The sequence below is a fragment of the Schistocerca piceifrons genome, chromosome 1, assembly GCF_021461385.2.
Source record: "Schistocerca piceifrons isolate TAMUIC-IGC-003096 chromosome 1, iqSchPice1.1, whole genome shotgun sequence".
NCBI lineage: Eukaryota > Metazoa > Arthropoda > Insecta > Orthoptera > Acrididae > Schistocerca > Schistocerca piceifrons.
The window spans coordinates 665,595,691-665,617,615 of record NC_060138.1 but is presented as its reverse complement, the minus strand read 5'-3'; the positions used below and the strand labels follow the sequence as shown (position 1 = coordinate 665,617,615).

At 44.2% G+C, this 21,925-nt stretch overlaps 1 protein-coding gene across 9 annotated transcripts in view; it reads left to right on the top strand.

Annotated features, from left to right (window-relative positions):
- LOC124805641 (serrate RNA effector molecule homolog) overlaps window positions 1–21,925 on the top strand; it is a 207,106-nt gene that overhangs the window by 167,105 nt on the left and 18,076 nt on the right. For 8 of the 9 annotated variants that reach the window (XM_047266240.1, XM_047266225.1, XM_047266253.1 and 5 more), the window contains 4 exons: window positions 1,352–1,378; window positions 4,513–4,680; window positions 5,323–5,460; window positions 5,548–5,672. In XM_047266240.1, the coding sequence (XP_047122196.1) occupies window positions 1,352–1,378; window positions 4,513–4,680; window positions 5,323–5,460; window positions 5,548–5,672 (458 nt within the window). The remainder of the gene's footprint in view (window positions 1–1,351; window positions 1,379–4,512; window positions 4,681–5,322; window positions 5,461–5,547; window positions 5,673–21,925) is intronic. The other variant, XM_047266246.1, reaches the window with a different exon arrangement.

The following is a 21,925-nucleotide window of genomic DNA, read 5'->3' as shown; positions in this document are numbered from 1 at the left end:
AGTTAAAAAAAAAGTTATCTAATTTCATGTAGCTTGAAGCTGAAATATATAAAAATGTGTAATTATAGTAAAATATGTAAAAAAAAAATGTAATGATGAATTGAAATATATCAACAGTGGCAACATAATTCATGAACATTTACACTTTCCATATGCATAGGAGCAAAGGAAAATAATATGTAATTATATAAACATCTTGGCTCAAGTTTCCTTATGTTAACTGTGCTAGATGTCTTAGTGTGTCTAGTGTTTCCAATTAAGTTGTGTTGATAACAATATAGTTCTTCGATGAAAACATTGTCAATCTGCTGTTGCATAATAAACTGCATTAGGTTAATTGTTGCTGCTCTGGAGTGCCATAGTTTTATTTGTATGTACCTGATTTGATTTCAGAGAGACCAAGTCACTTGTGTAGTATTGGCTTTGCTATTAGTGATACTTGGGACATACCGACACCACTGCAGAAGTGACGAACGCATATTTCATTTAATGACTGCTTCTGTTTTAATCACAGTTAACAATTGCTTTATGCGACAACGTTCAGTGATCACTTTGGTTTTTAGGATTTGTTTATCAGTTTATTGTTCGAGAGCTACAAAATGTTGAGTGTACTGTTTTGCAGTCAGAAATATAATTTCCTGATTTCTAGATGCTTCCAAAAAGGCATCAAATTCTTTTGAAGGTGTGAGGTTATCCTTAGGGAGCTACTCTGCCAGCAGTACACTGCTTATTGAGGAATCTGATACTGGTGGACCACAATTATGTCCTGCATCTATCATTTCATCATTTTGTTGTTTAGCACCAGAAGCAGATGCTGTGTAAGTAGCAGCTATTATGCCTGGCACTATGTGAGCTGCAGTATTAGCTGGAGATGACAAAGTCACATCAGGTAATGGGAAACATGTCCTCCCCCCCCCCCACCCCCCCCACCCCACCACACACACACACACACACACACACACACACACACACACACACACACACACACACACACACAAGCCCGCACACAACTTAATTACTTGCATTACAATTTTTAGACATAAAGAATTTTCTGGACTTACATAGGTTTGAATAGTGTTTGATTCCTTAGGGAAGAAATACTTGAACATGTGATAGACTATCAGTGAATGAAAAATATTATTACTTCATTCCACGTGTCATGTAACTTTTACTTTCTATGCCTGTTTTTTGAAGCGAGTAGAACTTTGTTCTGCTAGACTACCAGAGGTAAATTATAACATATAATAGAGATAAATGGTTTGAATCTTGATTTCAGGTTTGTTGTTATCACTTGTTTTGTAGCTTCTTTGTATTTACGGTTTCATAAATTTATTGTTGTAAATATTTTCAGTCTGCACTGTTGGACCATAAGAAAGATGTAAGTAGCATATTTTGAAACAACAGAAGCAATGTTTTGAATATTATATGCTATTGTATAGATTCAGTAATAATGTATGTAATCAGTAATGTCTATGTACATATTTCCAGTGTAATTCTCTAATGCATGGGGCAATTTTAACAAATGTCGTGGTGTGGAAGGGTGTGGGTGAATTAAAAAAAAAAAAAAAAAAAAAAAAAATTGAAACAGTCGGTATTGCTGTTGAAATGACAGGTTTTGTGGTCCATTAGCTTATCATTGATAGTTACTCGACATTTAAGTCCAACTTTAGTTGAAGAGAACTGTAAACAAACCTTCTAAAGAAGCTGAATGTGCGGGGGAAACTATATCCTACCTGTTTATAACATGAGCTGTATCAAATCAGTAATATGACTGGAGATGAAAATGAGAATGGGTATGTTGTAACTAATGAGCGGGTATTGCTTGTTTGAAGAGAATGGTAATGGCTTTTTTCCCATGTGATATGGCCATGGTGTTCTAATATCTTCTATCAGGTTGAATTTCAATATTAGTGCCTGTAACAGAAAATAATCACAGGCAGTCCGCAACATTTTCTGACGTAATTCAGACTTAATATGATGATGATCTGGATATATTTCACACAGCCCCAAACAACCACTACATGAGTCACTGTAAAAATCATTATCATTGTACATGCACAACGGAGAACCCAAAAGTAACCGGAATTGTAATGCTGCACATCGTGTACTTGGAGTAGCAGCTTGCGCCACCAGAGGGTTGTAGTAGGAGCTCTGCTGAGTCATTCTGCCACGTGGCGTCACCCAACAGTGAGAAGTGTGGTTTCTTTGGCAGTTCTTTGAGTGTGCATACAGTGCAGACGTGACACGAAGAAATGGCTAGTTCTTACAAGCAGGGTGCGGCAGTGAAGTTTTGTTTCTTGCTCGGCAAGAACGCAGCAGAAACTGTTGCGATGATTCAGAGAGCCTACAAAGACCATGCTCTTAGTAAAACACAAGAGTAAGAATGGATCGTCGCGTACAAGCCTGTCTTGAAATGAAGGATGGGTTCAAAGATGATCCACATTTTTTCAACAAAATCATTACAGGTGATAAGTCATGGTGCTATAGGTATGATCCAGAAAGTAAACAACAGTCATCACAATGGAAGTCACCTGGCTCACCTTGACCAAAAAAAGCTCTACAGGTGAAATCGAATGTGAAAACGATGTTGATCTTTTTGTGTTTTTTTTTTACATCAGAGGGATTGTACACTCTGAATTCGTCCCTGAAAACCAGACAGTAAACCAACAATTCTATTTGGAGGTTATGAAATGGCTTCGCAGAAGTTTGTCGCAAAAACGTCCGGCTTTGTGGGATTCTGGCGTGTGGTTCCTGCATCACGACAACGCTCCCGCGCACACGGCTCTCAGCATTCGCCAGTTTTTGGCCTCAACAAAGATGACTACTTTGACCTACATGCCCTATTCATCAGATTCAGCACCCTCGGACTTCTTCCTATTGCCGAGGATGAAAAGAGACTTGAGAGAGAAGCGTTTTGCAGATGTGGAATACATAAAACGAAATGTCATGAAAGTGCTAGCAGGTATCAAAGAGGACGAATTTAAAAGGTGCTTCAAACACTGGAATGAATGTTTGGACAAGTGTATTAATGCTAATGGAGAGTACTTCGAAGGAGATTAAGGTTGTATTTGAAAACAATAAAGTATATGCTTTCTAGAAAGAGAAATTCCGTTTTTTTGGGTCCCCCCTCGTATAAGTGTGCTACTGATGATGCATGGCTCGGTGTAACGTGTGGAACCTCTACATGTAGTGCTGCATTTAGCTCCATTTTATTGTGACAATTTTCAGGTCTGTAGTTTGCAGTCACTAAACTTCTAGGCACATCTTACCATGTAAATTGTAAACAATGCTTAAATTTTCCAAGGTAACATTGCCATCATATCCAACTTTGTTAGTGTTCTCCCACTCTGTTGCTGATTTATAAATGCGTGTATGAGATTTATGTTTCAAGAATTGCTGTTGTTGTGACTTGATGTCCGCAGCTCATGGTCTAATGGCTAGCATTGCTGCCTCTGGATCACAGGGTTCCACGTTCAATTCCTGGCTGGGTTGGGGATTTTCTCTGTCCTGGGACTGGGTGTTCGTGTTATCGTCATCATCATCATCATCATCGTTCGGGACAGTGGCTTGATTGGACTGTGTAAAAAAAAATTGGACTGTGTAAAAAAAAATTGGACTGTGTAAAAAAAATTGGACTGTCTAAAAAAAATTGGACTGTGTAAAAAAAAATTGGGCTGTGTAAAAAAAATTTGGACTGTGTAAAAAAAAATTGGACTGTGAAAAAATTATTGGACTGTGAAAAAAAATTGGACTGTGTAAAAAAAAATTGGACTGTGTAAAAAAAATTGGACTGTGTAAAAAAAAATTGGACTGTGTTAAAAAAAAATTGGACTGTGTAAAAAAAAATTGGACTGTGTTAAAAAAAATTGGAATTTGTATGGGCACTGATGACAGCACAGTTGAGTGCCCCACAAACCGAACATTACCATCATTGTGACCTGGCAAATGTAACAGCTCCCCCAGTTATTTGTCCTGTTGTAGCTGGGTATGAAGTGTTAGTCAGGGAATTTAAAATCGTAGTTTGCTACTTCTCCACTTCCAGTAAGATCCTTTTTTTTCTTAAATCATTGAGTCTACTGTTCTCTTCACGTTTCAAGGAATAACTGTATATATTTGTGGTTGTTTTCAAAATTTGTTGTTATCATGCATGCTGCTATTATTTTGGGTACTTATTATTTGATACTGAAATACAAAGTTTAGCAAATTGTTAAAACTGTATTCAACTATTTACCTGAGTATTATAAAACCATTGCTAGTTGTTTGTCACCAATAATTTTTACTGAAGGTCTTAATAAATGTTGTAATGTTGATGTTTATGGCATAGCATGTGTTGGGCTTTCTCTTGGAGCACTTTATATGCATTATCAAGAGCTCTGCAGAATTTATTTTGCTCTTTCCATTTGTACAAGGCATATTGCTATGATGCAGTCAATAAATTAAAACACTTTTTATACTAAGGCATGTATTGGCGGCTGGAAACATGTGTAATATGAGTTTTCTCTCTGTTTGTAGACTTTTGGACTTGTATCCAAGAATCCCATATTGAAAAACATCACTGATTACTTAATTGAAGAAGCTTCAGCAGAGGAAGAGGAACTCTTGGGGCACAGTTCTGAACAAGAAGAGTCTCAACAAACAGAAGAAACAGCGACAGTGGAGCGAGATGAAACTCTTATAAAGGTGCAACAGTAAATATGAGCTCTTCCTGCCATTCCTACCCTCCCTCCGTCTCCCCCTCACCCTCCCCCCCAACCCATCTCCCCACCACCTCCCCATCTCCCCCCCACCCCGTCTCCCCCCCCACCACATCGACTCCCTCCCACCATCACATCTCCCCACCCCCACCCCATTTCCCCACCCCCACCCCATTTCCCCCCACCACCACCACACCACACCTTACCACCACTACCACTACACCACGTCCCACCACCACCACCACCACCACCACCACCACCACACCACGTCTCACCACCACCACCACCACCACCACCACCACCACCACACCACGTCTCCCCACCACCACCACCACCACCACCACCACCACCACGTCTCCCCACCACCACCACCACCACCACCACCACCACCACCACCACCACCACCACGTCTCCCCACCACCACCACCACCACCACCACCACCACCTCTCTCTCTCTCTCTCTCTCTCTCTCTCTCTCTCTCTCTCTCTCTCCATCCCCGGTCTCTCCTCCCTCTCCACCCTCTATTCCCTCTCCCCCTCTCTGTGTTTGGTTGACAGAATTCGTTTGTTTGTTTGTACCTCACACTGGCACAAAGGCAGTTTTATTTATGTGTCATCATTGTTACAGGTGCTCGACAAACTACTTTTATATCTGCGTATTGTTCACTCTGTTGACTACTACAATCACTGTGAATATCCAAATGAAGATGAAATGCCGAACAGATGTGGTATTATGCATGCCCGTGGCATTCCTCCATCTTCGAAGGTATGTATCACATTGGTACAAACTTGCCATTGAATGGTGGCTTACAGTATTATCTCAGTAAACCAAGTACATTGATTTACTTTCCAGGTTACACCACAGGAGCTGAGTGATTATTGCCGTACATTTGAACAGAAAATTGCATCATTCCTCCAGCCAATCACGCTGATTTCAGATGAAGAATATAACAAACTTGGGCATAAAGATCCTGACATGTATCCTTTCTCATTTTGATTTGTCATTGTCATTGACTTTTTGTTAGCAGTCCATCATTGTTGAATTTAGATGTTATGATGAGAGGAAAGAAGTGATCTTTTTCTTGTTTTGGGAAAAAGTCATTTGTAGTATATTTTGCATTACCTTCATTTCACATCTATGGCTACATGAGTACTCTGCAGTTCACAGTTAAATACCTGGCAGACAGTTCATCAAACCAACTTCAAGACAACCTCTCCAACATTATACTCTCGAACAGCATGTGGAGAAAAAAGAACACTTAACTCGTTCCATGTGAATTCTGCTTTCTCTTATTTTATGATAATGGTAACTTCTCCCTATGTAGGTGGGCCCAACAAAATATTTAAACATTTTAAGGAGATAGTTGGTGATTCAAATTTTATGTGGAGATCCTGCCACAACAAAAATGTCTTTTGTTTTAATGATTGCCCCAATTCCTGTATCATACCTGTGGCACTCGCCCCCTATTTTGCGATAATATGAAAAATTTGCGTGTTTCCCATCTATCCTATGTGCTGTGGATCCCACACTGCACAACAATACTTCAGAGGAGGAGGACGGATGGATGGGCGTAGTGAATGCAGTCTCTTTCTTTAGAAGACCTGTTACATTGTTTAAGTGTTCTGCCAATAAATCAGTTGTTTCCAACATCATTGTCTGTGTGATCGTTCCAATTTTAAGATATTCATAATTGCAATCCCTAAGTATTTAGTCGATTTTACAGCCTTTAGATATGTGAGATTTATTGTATAACCAAAATTTAGCAGATTCATTTTTGTACTCATGTGGATTACTTCGTACTTTTTATTATTTAGAATCAATTGCCACTTTTTGCACTATTCAGATATCTTTTCTAAATCATTTTTCTATTGGTTTTGAAGAACTGACAACTGTAGAAGACATGGCAGCATCATCTGCAAATAGTCTAAGAGAGCCGCTCGAATTATTTATATAGATTGGGAAGAGCATAGGGCCTCTTCCTTGGTAAACAGTAGATACTTTTTACGTTCTCCTCAATGACTTTTCATGACTTACGTGACGTTTCTGACAGCAAATCATGAATCCAGTTGCACATCTGAGGCTATACTGTGTAGACATGCAGTTTTAATAGAACTCTCTTTTGAGCAATGGTGTAAAAAAGCCTACTGAAAATCTGAAACTGTGGAATCAATTTGACATCCTCTGTCGATAGCACTCGTTACTTTGTGTGATATCTTCTGAATCTATGTTGACTATTTACAATTGACAAGTCAATAAATTGTATTCTCCAAGACGATTCATAATGTTGGAATGCAGTTTATGTTCCAAAATCCTACTACAAATAGGCGTTACTGATACGGGTCTGTAATTCAGTGGATTACTTCTATTTCCTTTCTTGACTATTGATATGGCCTGTGCTACTGTACTGTGTTTAGTTACGGATATTTCGACAAGTGAGGTGTTGTTCTGTGTGGAGCAGAGGGAAAGTGTGTGTTTTTTTTTTAAAAAATCAGTAGTACTTGGTGATGGGTGAGGGTATTGACCTTGAGTGGTCGTTGGCAGATAGCTGAGACAATGCAATTTGTCTGTATCGAGCATTGGAGAACAGAGAATCATACGTTCACTGTTGAGCAGTTCTTTAGAAACAGTGATTCTGTTGTCATGATTCAATGTTTTTTCTGTCGAAAGTTTAATGTCGGACATGCATGTAGGAGTAGTGGATCCGTGATGAAAATGGAACCACCTGGTCTTCCCCGTTCATTCTGAACTCCAGAGTGAGAACGGCAGTTTTTGCTAGTCTGATTTGGTCTACTAGGCGACAGGCTATATTATTGGGCGTATTATGTCATTTGCTTCATTGCATCTTACATCGTGATCTCAGATTTCACCAGTACAAAATAATGATTGTCCAGAAGCTAAGTGAAATTGATTTTGTGCAGCATGAGAATTTTGTGTACGGTGGATGCTATTCTTATGAAAAATGTAGGTATCCTGTTATTCATGAGTGATGAAGCCCATTTTCATCTAGGTAGTTAAGTTAATGTGCAGAACTGTCAATACTGGTGTTGGAGAACCGACATGAACTACACTAGAAACCTCTCCACAACCCAAAAGTAACAGTTTGGTGTGTTATCTCCAAGATAGGGATTCTAGGACCTTACTTTATTGAAGAGGAAGGAACCACAGTTACTGTGACATCAGCACAATACGTTGAAGTGTTACACAACTTTCTTTGTCCAGAATTTGATAGAAATTGAACGACAAAGTGTGGTTCCAACAAGATGGTGCCACAGCTCACACTGCGAGAGCATCCATGGAAGTAGTTCGACAAATGTTCCCAGGACATGTCATTTCACGGCATGGCAATCTGTCACCCAATCTGTCAATCTGTGACTTTTTTGTGGGGCTGCTTGAAATCAAATGTTTGAATAAACCCTGCACCATCAGTGATCAGCAGTGAAAAACATGCGTTTTGTCTACTTCGTCTTGTATATGATTCCTAAGTCTGGAGCTATTGTATCACCATACTCTGAAGGGAACATGATTCGTATGCTGCGCGGACTGGAGGCCTTGCATTTAGTAAGTGATTTTAGATGCTTTGCTACACTGAGGAGGATATCTATATCTAAATGACTGATGTTTTTCATGATTTGATTTCTAGAATATTTACTTCATTGCCTTTGCTCAAGAAATTTCAGAAAAGTGTGTTTAGTACATCTACTTTAATGGCACTGCCATCTGTAATGTTACCGTTGCCATTGTGCAGTGAATGTATTGTTTGCTGTTTGCTGTTAGTGTGCTTTACTTATAACCAGAGTGTCTTAGGGCCTTCTGCCAGATTTTGAGACAGAAATTCATTGTGGAAACTATTAAAGCATCTTGCATTGAAAATTGCGCTAACTTTGAGCTTCTGTAAAACTACACCAATCTTTAGGATTTTGCATTCTTTTCCAGTTCGTTCTGCAACAGTTTTCTGATCTCTTTTGTTCATCACTGAGCATCAGTACCATCACTTATTAATTTATTTGGAATATATCTCTCCAACTGCCATTGATACTATTTCTTTGGATAAAAACCACATCTGGTCCACACTTACATAGTCAGATTGGAAGGAGTGGAGAACCTCTCTTGGGAAAGCCGCAGGCAGAATTTTTATCTGTTTCTGTAAATAGATACGTTTTATATTTAGTTTTGGTGGGTTTCGATGGTACAGTATTTAGTCATGCTACAAGAACCTTGTGGTTATTAATTGCTGTATCTGTTATGATTCTCCAAATTTGCTCATGATTATTTGTTGCTAGCAAGTCAAGTATGTTTCTGCAACTATTCACACTTTGAGTGGGCTGCTGCACTAAATATTCAAAATAGTTATCAGAGAAAGCATTCAGTATGATTGCAGCCGATGTTTTATGCCTATTGCCAGCTTAAAACATGTATTTTTGCCTACAAATCGAGATTAGATTGAAGTTGCTACCAACTATAATGTACGAGTGGGGTACCTATTTGAAATGAGACTCAAGTTTTATTTGAACTGTGTCATCTAAGTTGAGGGGTCAGTAAAAGGAGCCAATTATTAACGTATTCCACTTGTCAAGTATAACCACTATCCATACTAACTCACAAGACCTATCTTCTTCACTTTCACAACAAGGGAAAATACTTCTGACAGCAATAAACACTCCACCACCAACTGTATTTAATATATCCTTTCTGAACTTGGCTAAGTCCATTGCAAAAATTTCGGCTGAACTTACCTCCAGCTTTTGCCAGCTTACCATACCTGTAACGATTTAAGCTTCAGTGCTTTCTGTCAGCACTTGGAGCTCTGATTCTTTCTGAACACAACTATGACAGTTCACAGCTATAATAAAGATTGTAGCCAGATCTACCGTCATCCTGTGTGTGCCATGCATCTTTGTGGGCTGATGCCTCTCTAGCTTAAAAAGATTCCAAGTCTCGCCCACACATCTCCAGCTACCTGTATAGCCACTTCATCTGTGTAGTGGACCCTTGACCTAGTAACCAGAATGCGAAAATTTACCATCCTGTTGAGCAAGTCAAGGAATCTGCAGCTTACACGGTTGCAAAACCATCTTAAGCCTCTTATTTAGACACTACACTCAGCTATGTGCCAAAGAGCTGCAACTAGTCCTCTTGATGATGCTACATATTGTGAGCTCCACCGTCATCTTGCAAGCAAGACTGATAGTCTATATCACTACAGCTAACTACTCAAAACTAGATAGAAACATTTCTGATCCAAGGACACACATTGTTGGTACTGACATGAGCCACCACCCGCAATTCGCTGCAATCTGCACTCTGCAAGGCACCTGGAACCATCTGTTCTGCACGTAGGGTGACTCCTCCTGGTATGCATACAGACTGCACACTGGATACCTCCCCTCATTGGCAGCCGTATCCCTAAGAAGCTCCATTACACACCCAACATTGGAGCTCCCAACTACCAGTAATCATACCCTCTGTGAGACGGCCCAGATATTGTGGTCCCCCTGCGGGTTCGGGGGTAAGAATAGGCCCGCGGTATTCCTGCCTGTCGTAAGAGGCGACTAAAAGGAGTCTCAAACGTTTCGGCCTTATGTGATGGTCCCCTCTCGGGTTTGACCTCCATCTATCTAAATTATTCCGAAGAGCGAGCCAATTGGGGAAGGGCGCCTTACATGGTGCACTGTATCCTTCGTGCAATTCGACCTTTAGCCGTCTTTCTCGTCGTTGCAATGGTGTCCCGCTCGTTTTCGATCTCTTGGGCGATTACCACGCTGCCCTCTGCAGTGTTTCTTTTAACTGCGACGACGACCTTGGCCATTTTTGCACCTAAGATCCAGCACGGTAGCCAGTCCGTTGTGGTGGGGCCGCCATGTACCCTCTTGGTTGTAGCCCCCTGACAACACAGGGATCGCTCTACTGATGCCTGCGCCGTTAACTACCCACGTATGCCAAGGAGTAGATGCCCATCGCCCTGGGGCATCCGGACTCCCGGCAATGGCCATCCTGCCAGGTGGCCTTTGCTGTGGCTGGGTGGCGCCCGTGGGGAGGGCCCTTGGTCGGAGTAGGTGGCATCAGGGCGGATGACCCGCAATGAAGTGTGGTACATCATCTCTCGCTGGCGGCCAGCCGTCAGCAGTCTCTAAGCGTTCCAAGGCTCACTTCAAGGCTAATGTGTATGACCCCAAATCGTTCCCCTCACTGGCCACACCATGGGAGGAACGAAGGGCTTTGACTGAGAGCGAAAGATACTCGCCCCGGTATCTCGTCTGTACCCGAGCTGACGGGGAATCTTTTATGTCCGTGAAGCCTCAGTTCTTTGTAGAGCATTTAGAGGACAAGTTTGGGGAGGTGGAGGGCTTGTCCAAGATGCGGTCCGGATCTGTATTGATCAAAACGGCATCCTCCGCCCAGTCGCGGGCCTTGCTCGCTTGTACTAAGCTGGGGGATGTCTCTGTCACTATCACGCCCCATAAGAGTCTGAACATGGTCCAGGGCATTATCTTTCACAGGGATCTCCTTTTACAGTCCGACGACGAGCTGCGCGCCAACTTGGAGCGCCGAGGTGTCCATTTCGTCCGGCGCGTCCACCGGGGTCCGAGGGATCGTCAAGTTGCCACCGGTGCCTTCATCTTGGCCTTCGAGGGTGACACGTTACCTGAGAAGGTCAAGGTGATGGTGTACCGTTGTGATGTCAAGCCGTATATCCCTCTCCCGATGCGGTGCTTCAAGTGTTGGAAGTTTGGCCACATGTCTTCACGCTGTGCGTCCGACCTCGTCTGTCGCGATTGCGGTCGACCTTCCCATCCTGATCTTCCCTGTGCGCCGCCTCCAATCTGTGTGAACTGTGGTGCGCACCATCCGCCTTGCTTGCCAGACTGTCCGATTCTGCAGAAGGAGCGGAAGATCATGGAAATAAAGACTCTCGACCGCCTGACGTACACTGAGGCGAAGCGGAAATATGATCGGCTTCATCCGGTGCGCATGACAGCTTCTTATGCTGCAACTGTCACTCCTTCTACTATTCCAACCGCTCCAGTCAGCTCTCAGAGTCGAAGTCCCACACCTGCCCCCTTGATGGAGGGGGGCACTCAACCTCCTGTTGCTCCTGCTCCACCTACTTCAGGAGCAACACCCCCCCAACCATCGGGGACATCAGTCCCCCCTGCCCAGCCGGAGAAGCGTAAGACTTCTTCGGCTACTCTCGTAAGGAAGGGGTCCCTTGGGGACCTTCCTTCGCACGCTCCGACCGGTTCCAAAGCCGACGGCCGCAAGTGGCTCAAACAACCGCCAGTCCCTGGTCGTCGGGACACACGGTCATCGTCTGTCCCTGAGACTGACCCAGTGACGCCCTCCCAGCCTGAACCACCCAAGGCGCAGCGCGAGAAGCAGAAGAAGAAGAACCTCCCCAAGGCAACCGACATTGCGGTGGCACCCATTCCACCGCTTCCTACAAGCTCTGCGTCTGAGGATGAGGTGGCGATACTGGCGTCCGCTGAGGACATGGATCTCGCCGGTCCCTCGGATGCAGTAGATGGCTGTTGTCCAGGTGGTGACTCCGTAGCAGCAGGGGCCCCGGAGGCGTAAACTGCCTCCCCAATCCCTTCACGCCTTTCCCATCCATGGCTAATACCATCCTCCAGTGGAACTGCAGCGGTTTTTTCCACCATCTACCTGAGCTCCGTCAACTTATCAGCCGTCATCCTTTCCTTTGCATTGCTCTGCAGGAAACTTGGTTTCCAGCAATGCGAACCCCCGCCCTCCGTGGCTATCGGGGTTATTTTAAGAACCGGGCAGCTTATGAAAGGGTGTCTGGTGGCGTCTGCATATATGTCCTTAACTCTCTTCACAGCGAGTTTGTACCTCTACAAACAGCTTTAGAGGCTGTCGCTGTTCGGGTGTGGATGCCACAGGCTATCACCGTCTGCTGTATTTACCTTCCACCTGATGGTACTGTCGCGCAGCATGTCCTGGCTGCTCTGATAGCACAACTGCCGCCACCTTTTTTGCTGCTGGGCGATTTCAATGCCCACAATCCTCTATGGGGTGGGACTGTCTCCGATGATCGTGGTCGGGCCGTGGAGCATGTGTTGGCTCAGCTCGACCTTAGCCTCTTGAACACCGGTGCTCCCACGCATTTCAGTGTGGCCCATGGCTCGTTCTCGGCCATCGATCTCTCTATTTGCAGCCCTGGACTTGTCCCATCCCTCCACTGGAGGGTGCATCCTGACCTGTGTGGCAGTGACCATTTTCCAATCTATTTGTCACTGCCACAGTGTCATTCTTCTGGGCGCTTGCCCCGCTGGGCTCTCCACAGGGCTGACTGGCCAGCTTTTACTTCCGCTGTAACCATTGCGTCTCCCCCACAGGGTGACATAGACGAGGTGGTCCGTGTTTTCACCACGTCCATCATTTCAGCGGCCGAGGCTGCCATCCCCCGTTCCTCTGGCCTCCCTCGGCGGAAGGCTGTCCCCTGGTGGTCGCCGGAGATTGCTGAGGCTATTCGCGACCGTAGGCGGGCTCTCCAGCGTCATAAGCGGCACCCGTCTCTCGAGACCCTCATCGCCTTTAAGAGGCTCCGTGCCTTCGCCCGTCGTCTTATTGCACGGCGTAAGCAGGAGTGCTGGGAGCGGTATGTTTCCTCCTTGGGTTCCCGTGTCTCCCCGTCGCTCGTGTGGTCCCGGATACGGCGGATTTATGGACACCAGACCCCTGCGGGTGTCCCTGGGATCTCTTTGGACGGCGCTGTGTGCACGGACGCTGCCGCCATTGCTGAACACCTTGCTGCGCACTTCGCTAAGAGCTCTGCGACTGCAACTTATCCCCCCGCCTTTCGCTCTCTCAAGGAGCGGGCCGAGCAGACGCCATTATCGTTCCACACACGTCGTTCTGAAACTTACAATGCTCCTTTCAGCGAGAGGGAATTCCTCGCTGCCCTCGCCGATTGCCCTGATACAGCACCAGGACCGGACCGCATCCCCGCACAGATGCTGAAGCATCTCTCCAGGGACTGCCAGAGACACATTCTCGCGATATTTAATCGCATTTGGAGCGAAGGCGTGTTCCCGTCGCAATGGCGAGAGGGTGTTATTGTCCCCATCTTGAAGCCCGGTGCGGACCCACTGGCGGTGGACAGCTATCGTCCCATTACCCTCACAAACGTTTTGTGCAAATTGCTCGAACGTATGGTGGGGCGGCGTTTGTGTTGGGTCCTTGAGTCGCGCGGTCTCCTCGCTCCATCCCAGGGTAGCTTCCGTCGGGGCCGGTCTGCAGTGGACAATTTGGTGCGGCTGGAATCTGCTGTCCGTACGGCTTTTGCCCGACGTCAGCATCTTGTTGCTGTATTTTTCGATCTGCGGAAGGCGTATGACACCACATGGAGGCATCACATCCTCGCCACGTTGCATGGGTGGGGTCTTCGTGGTCGGCTCCCGGCTTTTCTTCAAAGCTTTTTATTGCGCCGCTCTTTCCGGGTGCAAGTCGGTGCCACCTCTAGTTCCTCTTATATACAGGAAAATGGGGTCCCGCAGGGCTCGGTGTTGAGCGTCTCCTTATTTTTAGTGGCCATTAATGGTTTGGCTGCAGCAGTGGGGTCGTCGGTGTCTCCTTCTTTGTATGCCGACGACTTCTGCATCTCATTTAGCTCCACAACTACGGGAGTCGCCGAACGCAGGCTGCAAGTCGCCGTTCGCAAGGCAGCAGCATGGGCTCTGACTCATGGCTTTCAGTTCTCTGCTGCCAAGACTCGAGTAATGCACTTCTGCAGGCGTCGGACGGTCCACCCTCATCTTGAACTTTACCTCGACGGCCACCTGCTTGAAGTGGTGGACACTTGCCACTTCTTGGGACTCGTGTTTGATGCCCGGCTCACATGGGTTCCTCATGTTACTCAGCTGCACCAAAAATGCTGGCGGCACCTCAACGCCCTCCGCTGCCTTAGCCACACGTCTTGGGGTGCGGATCGCTGCACGCTGCTGCGATTGTACCGAGCCCTTGTGCAGTCCCGGCTTGATTATGGGAGCCTGGCCTATGGGTCTGCGTCCCCCTCAGTGTTGAAGTTGTTAGACCCCATACACCACTGTGGGGTTAGGCTTGCCACTGGCGCTTTTCGCACCAGCCCCGTGGATAGTCTACTAGTGGAGGCCGGGGTTCCCCCGCTGCGGATTCGCCGCCATCGTCTGCTCGTCGACTATGCTGTCCACGTTCATTGCTCGCCAGATCATCCCAATCGTCGCCTGCTTTTCCCTGCTATGATCCTCCATCTGCCCGAACGGCGACCTAGGTCTGGGCTTTCCATAGCTGTCCGTGTCCAGTCCCTGCTGTCAGAACTGGGGTCATTCCCTCTTCTGCCTCCCTTCCGGGTCCGTACACCTACGCCTCCCTGGTGTTTGTCCCGGCCGTCCGTCCGTCTGGATTTGGCTCAGGGACCTAAGGACTCGGTTCCGCCTGTGGCCCTCCGTCGCCGTTTTCTTGCGCTCCTTGAATCATTTCCGGGCTGTGAGCCTGTCTACACGGATGGTTCCCTGGTTGATGGTCGCACTGCCTACGCTTTTGCTCACACTGCCCATGTTGAGCAACGCTCCTTGCCGGCTGGCTGCAGTATTTTTACTGCAGAGCTGGTGGCAATCATGCGCGCCCTTGAGCATCTGCGTTTCTGCTCAGGTGGGTCCATTGTCATCTGCAGTGACTCCCTGAGCAGCCTTCAGGCCATCGACCCCTGCTATCCCTCCTCTCCTCTGGTGTCCTCCATTCAGGAGTCTGTTTCCGCCATTGCCCGTTCTGGTCGTTCGGTGGTCTTGGTTTGGACGCCAGGTCATGTTGGCATCCCAGGGAACGAACGTGTAGACAGGCTGGCCAAAGGGGCGATCGACGCCCCGGCTTTGGAGGTCGGCCTTACGGCTCGCGACCAGCAGATGATGTTGCGCCGTAAGCTGATTGGGATGTGGGCTGCTGAGTGGCGTGGCATGACAGCCCCGAATAAACTGCGGGCTGTCAAGGGGACGACCGATGTGTGGCGTTCCTCCCTGCGGGCTTCTTGCAGGGACTCGGTGGTCCTGTGTCGGCTGCGCATCGGCCATACGTACCTGACGCACGGCCATCTCTTGCGTCAGGAGGATCCCCCCCTGTGTCTGTGCGGGTCCCGGCTGACGGTCGGCCACATTTTGCTGGAGTGTCCTCGACTGCGCACACTCCGGCAATCTTTTAATCTCCCGGGCACTTTGGCTTTGGTTTTATCCGACGATGCCTCCATGGCTGACAATGTTTTACATTTTATCCGTAGTAGTCGTTTTTATGGTTCGATTTAGGGAGGTCCTGCGCCTTTCCCTTTCTGTGTCTTTTGTCATTGTGTCTGTTGCTGTTCTGGTGTGCCGTCAGATGGTTGACTCTTTCCCATTTTTGTTCTCGTGGTCAGTCAACCAGTCTCCGGCCATCTTCCTTTCTTCTGTTTCTTCCTGTCTGGTGTTCCTCTGTCCTGTTCTTGTTTGTAGTGTTTGTTGCTGCATTTGTGTTCTTTTAGCGCCTGGGGGGACGTCTCCTCCCCCTTTGGTTTTTATCTGCTCCGTCGATTTTGGGCTCGCCTGATTTTGGAATGGGGGACTGATGACCTTCGCTGTTTAGTCCCCCTTAAACTTCCCAACAACCACCACCACCAGATATTGTGGTCTGAGAGGTTGCCCCTGAAGAAGGGCAAACAACTGCACCTGACTCAGGACGTTTGTCGGACACAGACAATGCATGAAACCTATTCGGCAGACAAATCATGGAGGTCCTCCTAAAGTTTTTCGCAACTTGCCACACCTGGGAATGACTCCCACTTGACCCAGGTTGAGGAGTCAACCTCGAAAAGTGCAATATGTGGCAGCCACAATAGTGGACTGATCGATGGACGTTTGGGGCGTCCATCAGATCCTCACGTCTGCCCTGCCACAACGATGCCCATTGGCAACAGCCCTCAAGCTGCATTACCGAAGCCAGCATTGCCTGGAGCTGTGAGTGAAGTATCACCAACTCACAACTCAGCTAGCATCTGAACACAGCAATCGCACTCCCTATCCATACTAAAGACAGCAAAACGTACTCTGGACAGTTATTAAAATGCGGAACTGTGCCTAATAAATACACAAACACGCACAAAATTTAGGAGTTTAAACCAAAGAACACAGAGGCTATTCAAAATAAGTTGCTTCTTATGACAAACTGTGTCAACTCACAAGCAGCACAGTGTACTCAATGGTGCACTTCAGTGCACTGCTGCAATAAAGCTACCACTCAACTGACTTACATGAAATTAGTTGTTTGTATAAAGTAACTGGCGTGGTAGCTCAATGAATAAATGTCATGCTACTAAATCCAAGGCCCAGAGTTTGGCCCACAGTTGGTCCTAGGATACATTTTATTACTTATTACCTGTGATAATGATTTATTAATATGAAAAAAATACTAAGTTTCACTATAGTTTTAAGTTATGCTGTAGCAAAAGGTGGCAGAAAAAAGGGGCAGACCATTTCCAGTAGGATTATGCCTAAAAAAGCACTGCAATGTTCAAATCAGCCTTTGGGATGGGAACAAATTTAAGCTTTCTTCTTGTGTACAACAACAGCTTAGTTCATAGCAAATTGCCCATGTACAACATATGTACTGGAGCTTTGTCATTTTTTGCTAGCTGAAGTTACAGTTAACTAGAAACAAGTCAGTAGTGGCCGTAAAGTCATCAGAATTATTTAGATTCCTATACTCCCAGCAGCTCCTACAAAAAGTGGAAATGCTCAGTATATACCTGTAATAATGTAGTTTTAACTGTACTAATACATCGTTACATATGTACGTGCATGCTATACGCTTACATACGTGGAAACCCCTATTTTACATTTTCGTATGGTCCAGGCGTAAAAAATGCTAAGATGAGGGAAATGCAGAATTGAGAAAAACTTTAAAACCCACAAAATACGAGCAAAAACATATGTAATTGGCATACATGATCAGAAACCGTAATCCTGTCCAATATGTTGTACAAACTCCGTATAAGGGAAGGAAATTAAATGTAGAATACAATATTTGTACAACAGTTAGTGGTAATTCTTAAATAGTTACAGGTGTATTACAGCAAGTGAAAGCTCATCAAAAAATTTAAATTATTGGTTCGGTACATGTCAGTTGAGTTATTTTCCTACATGCTACAACCACAAATTGTACAGCAAATCATGGGAGAGGTCTTTTCTTTGTGCTCACCCAGAAAAACAGCAAAAGTTGATGAACGTGGTGAATTGAACCAAAAACTGTGAAGTACTGCAGAAGACCTTAGGATCTCAACATGTGGGTGTGTGTATTTTCCTTCTGTAGCCAGTGGCAGTGCAGTGTACTCTGGTGATGCAAGCAGAGTAACCTGTAGTGTTTGCTTGTAAACTTTTCCTTGTTAATTGTGCTGAGTGGTCAGAAGTGGGATCAAGTAGACTTCACACTGCTTTATCAAGTTGTGGCGTCACTAGTGGGCTTTTGACTATTGATTTTAGTGAGCAGTTGCAAAACGACCCATGTAAAGGCTCATTGAAAATGCCCCACAAACATGTCACACTTTTTATTAAATGTCAATAAAGCATCAAAGCTGTAAGGCGTCAAAATGTATTATGATAAACGAGGCATGAGACAAAATTTATGTATTTAAGCCATAATGTAAGGCGTAACATGGTGGTTTACTGTGTCAGAGGTAGAAGATTCGCATTCTGCTACTTGCTACTATCCCCCCCCTCCCCCCAACCTTGCCATCCTAGTGTTTTAACATATTCTGGATCATTGTCATGAATGTAATGCAGTTATATTCTGCTATATTTGATGTTACTTAACATTTCCATGTGACAAGAGAACAAAGGATGGAATAAATATTTGGCTGTTTATTTCCGAATAGGTGGTGATTTCCGAGTGTGTCGTTAGGCAGGAACCGAAGAGGATGGCTTATATTGCTGCTTGTTTCACTCATAGCAGTAAAATTTATATTCTTCCTTGTTACAAATACTTCACTGTTTGTATCCGAATTTGTGGCAGTTTCTGAGTGTATGGTTAGGCACAAGTCACAGAGGACACCTTTAATTGCTGAAACTTAAATGAGCAGCGGTAAATTCATACTTTTTTGTTCTTTTAAATATTTAGAACTTTGTTTCCAAATATGTGGTGATATCTGAGTGAGTGCGAGGTAAGGCAGGAACCTGAAGGAGAGTTTAAGTTGTTGCAAGTGGAACGATGAGCACTAGCACTCATATTCTTCTTTGTTACAAATATTTTGCAAGTTGCACAAGCACAAACACATTCTCATAAAGAGTTCTCACTACAATTGAAATTCTCCTGTAACCAACACATCCATAAACATCGACTCAGTGCTACTGCGATCAACAAATCGACAGCCTAATTCCTTGTCACCTTCACAGCACCTCTACACTATGTGATCAAAAGTATCTGGACACCTGGTTGAAAATGACTTACCAGTTTGTTGCGCCCTCCATTGGTAATGCTGGAATTCACTATGGTGTTGGCCCACCCTCAGCCTTGATGACAGCTTCCACTCTCGCAGACTTGTTCAGTCAGGTTCTGTAAGGTTTCTTGGGAAATCGCAGCCCAATCTTCACAGAGTGCTGCACTGAGAGAGGTATCGATGTCGTTTGTTGAGGCCTGGCACGAGGTGGGCATTTCAAAACATCCCAAACGTGTTCTGTAGGATTCAGGTCAGAACTCTGTGCAGGCCAGTCCATTACAGGGATGTAACTGTCGTGTAACGTCTCCATCATAGGACTTGCACTATGAACAGATGCACGATCTTGTTGAAAGATGCAGTCGCCATCCAGCTTATGAGCAGCCGCACGACCATGAAATCCAAGTTTTCTCACCTCTCGCCTAACTGTCATTGTACTTGCAGTGGATCCTGATGTAGTTTGGAATTCCTGTGTGATGGTCTGGACTCCCAAAAACATACCATTTTCATATTAGGTGCACTGTGGTGCCACATACTGCCAAGTACTCCTTATCGGCGACCTCAGTAGTCATTAGACATCATGAGAGCACAGAATAGGGTGCTCTGCGGAACTCACAGACTTCGAACATGGTCAGGTGATAGGGTGTCACTTGTGTCAAAAGTCTATACATGAGATTTCCACACTCCTAAACACCCCTAGGTCCACTGTTTCCAATGTGATAGGTGGAAACGTGAAGGAACATGTACAGCACAAAAGCGTGCAGGCCGACTTCGTCTGTTGACGAGGGGGTCACAAAATTTTAAAAATTACAAATCTGATTAGGTTTTCAAAACACTATATTTCAGATACTTTCTGACTAAATAAAGATGATTTTCCAGGAATTAAAACATGTGAATGGAAAAATCATTTAAAGTGAAAAAGGCTAAAAATTAGTAAAAATCAAGGGTGCTTTAGAAACATTACTATAATTTTCAAATACTGCAAAATCAGTAAACATACATACTACAAAATATTAATGAAAGTGAGGGAAAATATGAGAACAAAATTTACTTACAGAATTAAATGAGAGGCCTGTCTTAAATTATTTATATTCACAACCCTTCCCCATCAACAGTCTCCTCTTTGTTTGTCTCGAGTGATACTCTTGTTGCACTCTTCGCAGCACTAATCTGATCCTTTGGAGAATTATTTTGGTAACATGCTCTTCCTGAAAACAAATTGTTCATTTTGCTGATCTCCAAAGCAGTCCCACAGGCAGCAGTACTGGGAGTAACAATCAGTGATGCAAATGTAAGTTTGGTCGGTGACACTCTTTTTAATATATAATGCATTGAATGTAGCAGATATTTTACCTCGTGCAATATCAGCCCTCTCTTCTTCCACTGTTCGAAAGTCATCAAATTGGAATCTTGAAAACTCCAATTCTAAAGTTTCTTTTTTCTGTAATCAGTTAGGATGTCAGGAAATAGCTTATTCAACTTGACAACTTATGAAAAAGATTTACTTTGTCTAGATTCAGTGACTGTGACTTTAATGTTTTTCTAAGAAGTCATCATCTATTGAAAATTTTTCTTTGGTGTAACTAAAAGATCTGTTATCTTCATAACAGATTTTCAAAACTTGGTATGGCAAATGTAGCTTCTAGTGTCTACACCACTGACAATATCTTCATCTCATGTGTAATATTTATTTGTTTGAAGTTTTAGTTCCAGCTGACAACCAGAAGTAGGTACTGCGGAAGGTGTGATAAATCCCACAATCAAATATGTAAATCAGTTAACTACTAACTAGTGTGCTATGAAGTTTATGAATTACTGGCTCTTCTTTTGGAAGGGATGCATTTGCTTTGGTAAATAACAAAAGAGTGTTAAGCAAGAAAAGAATTTAGAGTTTAGTAACTGGATTATTTAGAATAGGCTGTACTCTACATAAGTGAGAGTTGTTTATATTGTTTGAAGATTTCTCATTGAAAAATTTTACCAGAGGTTCCCATTGTTCAATTATTCTTTCTGTTGATTGGAGTGAAGAGGGTCATCTTATACAAACATACTTCAGTATTTTATGGGGTTTATTGCTATATGTATTTTGACAAAGTTTAAAAAGTAGACTTTTTTGAGCTTTGTTGGCAAAAGTAGTAAATGTCCATTTCAAAATCTTCAACATCAAAATATTCAAGGCTTTTCACACCTGTTTATGGAGCTAAATGAAGCAAGAGGCAGGAACAGGTTCGTATTCTTGTATGTTGTTGAACTTTCTGAAATGACTCCTTTTATATGCCCCATCATTGTACATTTGCAATGAAATGCAATTTTTCCAAGAAATTTCTTCTCCTAGCAGTTCCTCACTCAAGAGATTAAAAATTCCCTCATCAGTATTTAAACTTGATTCCACAAGAGTAGTATTATGGTGCACATCTTTCTCTGTTTATCTTTAAAGTAAATAATGGGTAATTGGACACTAACAACTTTAATATCAGTGATGCTACCCGGTGTATAGGGCCTGGGACATCCAGGAGAAATGTGGGGAATTTTTTAGAATTCCGGAAAATTTTCAATATTTTAGCCTTCAGTTAATTTTTGTAAGTTTGACTGGTAAGAACTAATAAACAGGAAAATGTTTCAAAGGCTTTAGGGTGAAGGCTATGCAATACTTCATAACAATAAACTGCTGCCAACGAGCGTAATGTCACAACTGTTTACATTAAGTTCGTTTGAGCAGTTGCCCATGGGCTCACAAACATGTGCAGTTTATTTGTGTATGGGCAGTACCTTCTCCTGCTTCCG